Genomic DNA, 10,900 nt, shown 5'->3' with positions numbered 1-10,900 from the left:
GGATCCACGGTGCTTGGATCATAATATAAATATTCCAAGTTACTATCACAGGATATTTGATATCCAGATATATTATCATTATAACCTCAAAGATCTATATTCTTGTTTCCCATACCTAAAAAGTAAATACTAAATAGTATTTTCGTAATTAAGATAATCCTTAAATCTTTCACCCCATTTATGGAATAAGACGAATAAATAGTAGTAATTTATTTAATACCATTATAGCCTACAGAACTTAAAGAAAAAAAAAGAAATCAATAATGCAGGTAAATACGATATATAATTCCTATTTTTAATAAAATAATAATGTTGTTAAGTAAACAATTTATGCAACTTATTCCTAATTACAGAACCCAAATGAAGACACTGAATGGAATGATATATTGCGTGCTAAAGGAATACTTCCACCTAAAAAAGAAAAAGAAATAACTGAAGAAGATGTCATTAATCTTGTAGAGCAGACAGTCCGTGAAAAACAAAATGGTAAGCTTGAAATTAATTTTCCTTTGTATAAAAATTTTAGATCATATATTATTGGATTTTAAATAATTATTTGTTTATGACAATTTTCGACTCAATTTATATTATTTCTTTAATAAATAAACTGATAGACAATAATAAACAGTTGTCAATAAACAGTGGCTTTTTAAAATGTCATCTTTTGCAAGGATTTTTAATTTTGTTATGTTTAATAATTGTAGCTAATATGCATATATTTTATTTTTATGTATTTTAGCTTTTAATTTAATATTCTAACATTATAATGTTAAGTACCTATAGCTTTAAAATTGAGTTATATTTATGTAATGTGCTACATTTAATGTATTGATTTTATATGGGTCAATACGATTCCTGGTCTCTTATGTAGTAGAAATTCTTCATACATTTAGAACATATTATATGTTTATTGACAATTATAAAATTAATATTTTTTTTTATGCCTAGGAGAAAAAAAAGATATGGTTGATATGTCATTGGACGAATTGGATGAATTAGAAGATGATGAAGATGAACGGATACTAGAAGAGTATCGTAGACGTAGAATTGCAGAGTTAAAAGAACAAGCACGGAAAGACGTTTTTGGTGAAGTGATAGAAATAAGTGGTCAAGATTTTGTAAATCAAATCAATAAAGCAGGACCTGGAATTTGGGTGGTGTTATTGTTACATAAACAAGGGTAATTCTTTTAATTGTACAAAATGTATTTTTATATTTTATTCACTATGTTACCTACTTTTTCTTTTTACAGCATTCCAATTTGTGCATTATTGACTGAATATTTAAATCATTTGGCAAGAAAATTTCCTGCTACAAAATTTGTTAAAAGTATTTCAACAACTTGCATCCCAAATTATCCAGATAGTAATTTGCCCACTATTTTCATATATTATGAAGGTGATCTAAAACAGCAATTTGCTGGACCAAGATTATTTTCATTAACAACTACTCAAGATGGTGAGTGTTAAATTTTTATTAACATTAGATTTTTAGAATTTAAAGTAGTGGTTTTAAACCATGGCATGACAAAAGGAGGTTCATAATTAATTAATTGTAATAATAATTAATAGTATGCACTATCTAAATATTTTATGATTGATACATGTACATTTTATCTAAATAAACTAATAGAGGTTCAATATATAGGCTTTTATATTTGAGAATTATAGACTATAGGCTATAAGCATATTTTAACTTGTGCGTCCGTGTATGTGGGTCTTTTCAAAACATTTTTGGAGACCTGTCTGGCATAATATACCTATTTAAGCAAGTTAAATACATATGCTTTGGGAAATATTAGTCAGCTGTATTAAAATCAATCTTCCTTGAATCTATATGACTCATTCAATGATGTCATCAAATCGACCATTAAATAATTTAAAATATATATTATGTTGTCATCAAAACAAAATTTATAAAATACCTACTCAACATTTATGTATATTTGTATGTGTATAATATGTTAAAAGGATGCTACTATCACGTGTGTTTTCTCTGTCTTACAAATAGATAACACAGAAAATTTTGTGTCATCTAATATTAGAGTAAATTGAGCAAATTTAAAGATGGCTTTTTTAATATTCTAATTTTTAAGCAAGATATGGGTATTTTTAATTTAAAAAATATATACAATAGTCATATCCTATGTTATGCTATATTATATACTTTTTTTTATCTAATTGATTCTTATTAATTTTAGAGTTTGAGTGGATGTTGGGACAAACTGGCGCTGTAAAAACAAAATTGAAAGATAATCCCAGACCAAAGACTAGAGATGTATTATTTGACAATTTACTCACTAATATGTGAAGAAAAGAAGCTCAATATGTTCTTAAGTTATATTTATATTTTTTTCCTTACTGTTGTATGTTTGTCAATTTTTTTTTATAACTAATCATCTTGTGTTTGTTTTTATTTATTTATTATTATTTTTTTTTTAATAACAAAATAAATAATTTAGCAATATTAAAATGAAAAAAAATTAAATTTTTATTGTACTTTAATACATATTTTTTTTTGCTTTTTAGAAATTAATTACTTTTATTTTGAATAATAATATCTAAATATTGTTTTCTATTGTTACTACAAGAATCAAAAATATTAGTTTTATCATTTATTTATTCTGATTTTTTTTTCAAAAATACTTTCAGTTTACACAAAGAGTATCACTATTATAATACAGATAAACTGATTAAAAATATTATGTACTACAAAAAATACTTACAATTTTTATTTTGTGACTTCAATAGTTCCATAGTCGATAATTGTATTCTTCTTGCATAGAACATATTTAAATGTACTGAATTTAATAACGCATCATATCACTTAAAAAAGAGTAGTTAAATAGCTTCATTGATATGTCTTCTTATGATATTGCAGTTAAATCAATTTTAATCAAAATTATTTTTTGTTATAGTTCCTTTTAACTAATTTATGAGATATTTACTTAAAATAAGTATATAGTTATATATAAATTCAACTACTTTATTACTTATTAATTAGTTTTTGTTTTTTGTAGAAATTGCATAATGTAAAATGTAGTAACATATATTGACATATGAAATAGTATATTATCTCATCAAAATTTGAATGTACATATTAATAATAGAGAGGTACTATTATTATTGTACTACTCGTATACTTTATTAACAATAAACAATTACATTTTTTTTCAATTCTAAAGCAAAGCTAATTATTTTATAAGTTTTGCATCGTGTTTATGAATAATTATTTTATTTCTTACATATATTAATAAACGTGAAAATATTGGAATATAATGTAAAAACTATTTTATAATTTGGGCTTATAAAATTTGGTGTAAAAGTAATAGGTACCTACAAAATTTTAATATTTTTATCGATCACATCACATTAATGTATATTAATACAGGAACCAAATGTATTTTTTATACAATATACATAATAATATTGATTATATTTTGTTGAGCGAGTGCTGAGTTAGATTGATATGATACGTACAGAAATAGGCGATTACGAATGTTTGGGCTGCAAATAACGTTGAAAATGCTCATTATTTTGTTCATTGATTGCGATTTACGGACATAATTCCTATTAACTTATTTATGTGCATTATGCACTCAATATTTAGTAAAATAAACATGCAGTGGTCACTGAACAGTGATTATCAAGATATATTTTGATATTTAACGACTGTACTAATTATAGCAATAACACTTCTATGCGTATTTGTAATTTAATTGGATAATACCAAAGTGATAGTCTTTTTTTATATCGCACTTTAACTTTCATTGTTAAACATCAATAATAATTTACTGAATTAATTTAATATGCACACTGTGTAGTGAAAAGAAATAATACCTAACATTAATTAAGTAGGACGACGTCCGGAATCCATCACGTGTATAAACAATTACTAGTAAATCATTAAGTAAGTACTATTTAGTAGGTATTCTCTACTATAAATAAACAGCGAAAAAAAATAAAAATAAATTAATAACATTCCTTAGTTATATTATTATGATAAGTACAACTGTACTAAGGTAATACTACTACTATTTTTATCATAATTAGGTACGCAGATAAATTTACTACGGCGCGTTAAGTAGGCAATGCAAGATCATTTTTGTAACTTAATGTTCACAAAACATTATACATAATAACAACACTATATAGATAAGTCAAGTGCTGAAGTGTTAATCATAAAAAACATACAGAATAGTGTGTTAAATGTGTAAGTCAGCTAATAGTAATTCAGCTAATGATTTACCTCAGAACCGGGGCGGTTGTTCTAAAGGACCAAGTTTTAAATATGAATTTTTCATGACGTGTCCATCTATAAATATTAGTTATCAATGTTTTTATAATTAATATTAATTAACTAATTAATTAGTTATTAGTGAAAACGTTAATTTTTTTATTTAATTAATTATTATATTTAATTAGTTATGTTGTATCTGTAATACATGTAAAAATAATAACTTAATAAGTGATCAAATATCTAAAACACTAAAATCAGGCAGTCATTATATTAAAACAGGATTAAATTATACCTATTAAATAGTATTCTACATAATATATTACATTGTAAACTCGTTAGAACTACAGTGGTCGCTGCTTATTAGACTCATTTTGGGACCAGACCTTTGAGTCCATTAATCGAATGAGTCAATGAGGTGAAAGGTGAATGGTCTCCAAAAAATAATAAAAATATTTGTTTACTTAAAAATATTTATTGAAATTTAAGCTACTAACATTGATTATAAATACTAGTATTTATAATCAATGCTACTAAGTATGTAACATTCTGTTTAAATAAAAACAAAATATTGTAATAACCTAAGACCTAAGTAGGTACTTAATTTTTTTACCATACTAAAATCACGGCGTTTGTTCATTATAATACAAACAAAATGTCAAATGACAAAGAAAACAGATTTAAATTTGCACACAGAATATTTAAAAATGTAATCACAGGTAATTACGCAGCATACACCGAACACGACCACGTATGTTCGTACGCCACCTCGCTACTTATCAAAGTAACATTCGCTTCTGGCTTCTGCTTGGTTTATCGTGAAAAGGTAATTTGATTTAATTAACTCCACAATAAAAACAAAATACCTCAGTACCGATTTATATTGTAAACTTTTACGTAAACACGTAAACCATAAACACGTTTTTTCAATGTATATACATATTTTATTTATTTATCTAATTTTCAAATGACCTCATTAACCGGTGTGTGAGTCGAATATTATTGGGCCAAAATATTTGTAAATATTTTATATTATTTAATGTTTGCATAATTGTATATTTATACTATTGTATTAATATTGTACTATACATCAATACGTGATGTATTAAATTGTTTTCTTGCCTTTATGGGTAATAAATTATTATTTTATCTTGGTTAAATTTATAATTAACTTCAGAAGTTAACTAGTTTGTCACCAGACAAGACTTGACTGATGAAATAACTCAGATTTTATGAGATGATTTAATAATAATACCAAATTAAAAAGCTTTTTGACATTTTTAATTTTAATAGTTGTATAGTTTTATACATTAACTTCTGTATACCTAAACGGTTTTAAATAACAACAATCTAATATACTATAATTTCTGTTATGTTTCTTGAAAAAATAATATTATACATATTTTTACGTAAATGTATTATACTTTATGTGATCCACGTGCATTGATTATTAAAAAAGTAGATTAACTTTATTTAAATAAGTTAGGTTAGACAAAATTTTCTTTTCGTATTGACTTTAGGCTTAAAGGATAAATGTTTAATTAATTAACTACTAACTTTGATAACGTATGCTCGTATGCACTTAATTTAACTGAAGTTAATTATTTCCGCTTGTACACCTCTGATAATAATACATATTATGATTGTGTAGATACTGAAGTTGCATCAAGTTGCAACATCTGTTTAGCCAGTATCTAGCAGCTGGAGGGTCAATACTCTCTTATTCCAGTTTATCATAATGTTGAATGGTTGTGCGAACTAAGCATGATTCGCTTTTTATCAATATTTATTCTTCAGTAAAATAATTTATTTATTATTTAAAAATGAGTCAATGCAAGATACTATTACTTGTTTTTATTTTATAAATTTATCTAATGTAATAGTTGTAGAGATTAGATTAGATAAAAATATAGGTATTATATGCGTAAGCACCTAATAGCTAATAGCTATAGCTTATATATATATTGGCATATAAAAATAATATATACTATTATATTACAGTACAGTTTTTTAAAACATTTTCATTGCTACTTAGTACGATCAATAAAGAATAATGAGAATTATTTTCGTTTAAACGATTTATCTACAATCCGTAAATAATTCGATTTGATTTTTTTTTGACAAACGGTATACTACCTATTTATATGACTACATGAATAATAAAATTAGTTATACTTATATGTATGTATCATTATTTTTCAAAAATTATCTAGAACTAACGGAAGGTGTTTTGTTTTTTATGTAATACGTTTTGAGTGAATTGGTAGGCATAAAGGTAACGGATTTTTCAATAAAGTGTAGACATAATATGTATATTATCTGGACATTATCGTACTAACCGATTTTGATGCATAATTTTAACAAAATTATACATTGTTCGGACTTAACTATAGAATTTTTTTGTAGTGGTCGAGGTAAAATAATAATTAAAATGGTTTTTTTGTTACGTGATATAATTAAAAATAAAACCTAGGTATATAGTTAAATCTTTAAGCTAATAATAAACTAGTTCAATTCTATAATATGTATTTTAACTATGGTTATAAATTACAATCACAGAAGGTAAAATGATAGTTTTAATTATATAATAAAAAGGTAATATTATAAGTAATATTGTTAATAGTTGATAAAAATTGTATTAAAACTAATACTATTTATTTTAAATATAATATGGTATAGGTAGAACTGGTAGAAGGTATAAACATACTGAAAATATTTTACTAATTATTTATAAGGTCTATAGTTGCATTCCAGCCAATTGTGTCGGCACGCATTACCTCATCTATGGCTTTATATAAATATAGTTTATCTAACTGAAATGATTGACAAATGTAATTAATTAACAATATAATAACATTTAAAAAATTGTATTATAATATCTTAATAAAAAAAAATATATGTATAAAAATAAAAGTTATTACATAGTTGCTCAGCATCATCCCATCCAGTTAAATTATCTCAAGTTGATTATTATCATCCTCCTTCTCATCATTTATGGACCTTTTACACAGCGAAAATACCTGTACACAAAAACATATGTTTTGAAATATGAAGCAATATAGTTACACATTTTTATAACTGACTATTTAATATAATTAAATAAACGATAAAATGATAAAAAATTCATTATTATGTACTTTATACAGTATATTTTTTATTTTGCGGACCGTTTATCGTTATTATCTGACAAGTAATACGATATTGTATGATTACTATGACTATCATCTAAAGTTAAGACTTTGATAATAATATCTTCTGACGTTATTTCTATTACATCGATACGGATTTCTTAGTACCACTGAGAGTGTAAAAATCTGAAAATTAAATAATGTGTCATCAGTCATCACCATTTACCAGTTGCTATAAGCTACTAGAAGAAATACTATTAACAATTATGGAACATTCGTCAAGCTTGTCTAATCGAATTTAATATTTTTACAAAAAACTATTGTACCTAAATAATAAAATACTTTTAATTCGTTTCTTTGAATAATTATGTACCATTGATTTAAAATATTTTCTAATCAGTTAACAAATATAAACATAAATATAATATAATTTATGTACAGATAGATGGTATATGGGATTTCATTCCATTTTAGTGTTTGAAAGAAAACCAATTAAATATATATTTTGTAAATCAATTTGGAATTTTAACATCTATTAATTATATGGTATATATTATATAGCTTTACTATAAATAAATCGTAATTTTACTAATTATACACTTTTTAAGTGTTAAAAAATAATAATAAACCTAGCTATTCGAAGCAATAATAATAAATTAATAACACGTAAGAGTGTCATACTTATTTAATATATTATGTAAACGCCGAATTCACTAACTGTAGAATGTAAATTGGCGACGTACAATTCACATTGTAAAATAACATAATAATTAATATCATATACATTATCTATTTAATTATATAGTACTATTTAGAATATTATACTAAAGTATAGTAGTAGTATATTATATTCTACACCAATTGAAAAGTTGCCAGAATATATGCTAGAAAAATTATAAAATTAGCGAAGTATATATTATATTAAATATACCTTTTTAAGGTGATTCACCAAGTATGGTCATCATCTTTTTTTCAATTTTTAATTTTGAAATATTTATGATACAACTTCTATTTTTTAAAGAGAAATTCTTCTTCTTTTTACTGTTAATTATTTAATGAATAAAATTGTTTTAATAATGTACCTATTTCAAATTTCAAATGATTTTTTTCAGTTATTAAAATATAATATATATACTAAGCATAAGAATTCTTAAAATAGATATAATATTGAATGTAGTAACTAGGTATTATTATTAATTTATTATTTCTAACATCAGATTTGGTATTCGTTTAGTGTGTGACCTACCGAGTTAAGTATCAAATTAAATAGAAATTATGGTCACAGACTATAAGGACTTAGGGTACTCGGAATATGTAGTAAAGTTTGAGATAATTTGGAATGAAGGTTTTTTTGTTGTAAGTGAAAATGTGTAAGTTAGAGAAACTTTAATTTCGAAAATAAATATTATCAGGTTCTATTATAATATCAGACAGAGATTATAAACGAATTGCGTCCCGATAATATTTAACAACTACACTAATTACTTCCGATATCAAATTATTTTATTTTCCGTTTAAGACAGACTTAGAACTGTCAAAAGCAGCATTAAATATTATATTGCTAATGGTAGGATGAAACTATTGTATTTCTTTGTTTTGTAATTATGTATATCAGAAATATTGTTTTCGTCGTTGATTCGTTTAACTAATAACAATGTATTATTAAAAAAATACAAGTAATGATAGGTTATTGTATTATTATACCTATTAAAATGCTATTATAATATTATTTATGGATTGGTAAATATTTGAATGATACAGTTTTGATATAATTTAAAATTCAAAACGTGTTATTTCGTTCACATCATTAATATTATTTTTTATACATTCTGAATTCAGGGACGCAAATAGATGAGAGTGTGTCACTAATCGTAATTTTTATATCGGGACACAATAAATTCTTATGCAGCCGAATATTTATGCTTGATGAATCACCCTGTATAGAATAAATATAACATAGGTAGGTACTACAGGCAATTAAAAATTTAATTATTTTAAAATTACATAAATGTTTTTTTATAAATAATAAAACAAATATGTTGATTTATAAGCTAAGAATTTCATAGACTATTGATATATTTAAAAAAAAAAAATTTTAGAATATAATGTGTATCATTATGGTAATAATTATAAATTATTCTTAAAAACTAAAACAATTTGCACCCAGTTTAAATTATAGTAACCAAGTTTTTTATGGAAGTTTTGTGAGCATTGTTACATAATGTTTTAATTGATACATTTTTGAAACAATAGAAAAACACATGGTGCACGATGTACTTAAATATGACGATATTATATTATTACGTAATATGGGGAAAGTTAAAACAGTCTTACGAGAAAAATACAAATTAAATCACTAAAAATCTTTTGTCTTTTTAATGAAATGTGAAATATATTATTACTATTAATAATACATTTATGGTGATTTAGTTTGTATTTAATTATTAATAAAGCTAATATAATCCGCAAAGAATATTTGTAGGAACAATAATAGTTCAAACACCGTTAGGATTTAAATAATACTATAATAGGTATTGCTGTAAAATACTACCTACCTATTTATTAAATTTTTTACTCAAAATAAATGTCTAATGATTAATTAGTAATTATTTATTATTCATATTGCGTAAAATAATTTCATATTGTTTTATTTTGTGAAAAAAATTATTAACTAAAGATAGTAACTTTTTGACCTAGAGTCCTAGAAGGAGATAATTTATTAATTTTATTAGAATATTTTCTAATAAAATATGTGTATTTACATGCCTGGTCGCATCACTCGCAACATATTATACATATATACTACTTTCTTCGAATACTTTTTGTCAGGAATAATATATTACGTATTAAGTAGTCTTCCAAAGATGCGAAATCATACATTTTCCGAATTGTCTTCAACTATGTACAGTGAAAGGGTATCTTTTATTTTTAGTCATAAATAATATATTTATATAGCTGCTAAATATGGTTTCAAAGATTTTAGTACTTAGAGGTTAAGAGAGTGTATTGTATAATAATATAATAACGTTATTCGCTATATAACTGGATAACTCAAAGAAAAAAACACATACTTTCTCCGCTGACTACTAATTGAATAGCAATATAATATTATACTGTATTATTATGCACCCATATTGAACAATGTATCTATCTTTATTGTTAAAAATATAATTAAATATATTATATATATTTTTTTCGGTATTTGAACGATGCGAGAATATATTTTTAAATGATAGTTATTTGATGGAACTTATAGCAGTTGTATAATAAGTGTAATTTTTCACATGCTATGCCTTTTATATAAATTTGTATTTGTGTGCGTTATTTGTTAGACTTTTATTTTTCCAGACTATTTTTAATAGATGATTAAGTATACTGTCAGTTTATATTCCAAATTAATGATCGGGAAAGTTGAAGTCAGTAGATATCATAAGATTTATATTAGTATCGTTTAAAATAACTGTAATACCTAGTAATTTATATGGAACAATCTGCTTTGACTGATGCGATTTCCGAGTGTGATTTTTTTACTAAGA

The 10,900-nt window shown here is 24.0% G+C and overlaps 1 protein-coding gene across 1 annotated transcript; it reads left to right on the top strand.

Moving 5' to 3' along the window:
• Nucleotides 1-117: 117 nt before the first annotated feature.
• Nucleotides 118-2,409, top strand: LOC113553791 (viral IAP-associated factor homolog). Its single transcript, XM_026957320.1, has 5 exons — nucleotides 118-269; nucleotides 354-486; nucleotides 949-1,180; nucleotides 1,253-1,458; nucleotides 2,201-2,409. Exons 1-5 carry the CDS (start codon nucleotides 264-266, stop codon nucleotides 2,308-2,310), a joined length of 687 nt encoding a protein of 228 aa, XP_026813121.1. The 5' UTR covers nucleotides 118-263; the 3' UTR covers nucleotides 2,311-2,409.
• The last annotated feature ends 8,491 nt before the right edge of the window (nucleotides 2,410-10,900 follow it).

Source organism: Rhopalosiphum maidis, chromosome 2 (assembly GCF_003676215.2).
Source record: "Rhopalosiphum maidis isolate BTI-1 chromosome 2, ASM367621v3, whole genome shotgun sequence".
NCBI classification, from domain to species: Eukaryota; Metazoa; Arthropoda; class Insecta; order Hemiptera; family Aphididae; genus Rhopalosiphum; species Rhopalosiphum maidis.
Note: the sequence above shows the minus strand (reverse complement) of the source record. Positions and strands in the feature narration are given on the sequence as shown.

Excerpts from the sequence above, each read along its gene's own strand:
- LOC113553791 (XM_026957320.1), top strand. Across the intron at positions 487-948 it reads AGTCCGTGAAAAACAAAATG|GAGAAAAAAAAGATATGGTT; the intron begins GTAAGCTTGAAA and ends TTTTATGCCTAG. Across the intron at positions 1,181-1,252 it reads TTATTGTTACATAAACAAGG|CATTCCAATTTGTGCATTAT; the intron begins GTAATTCTTTTA and ends TTCTTTTTACAG.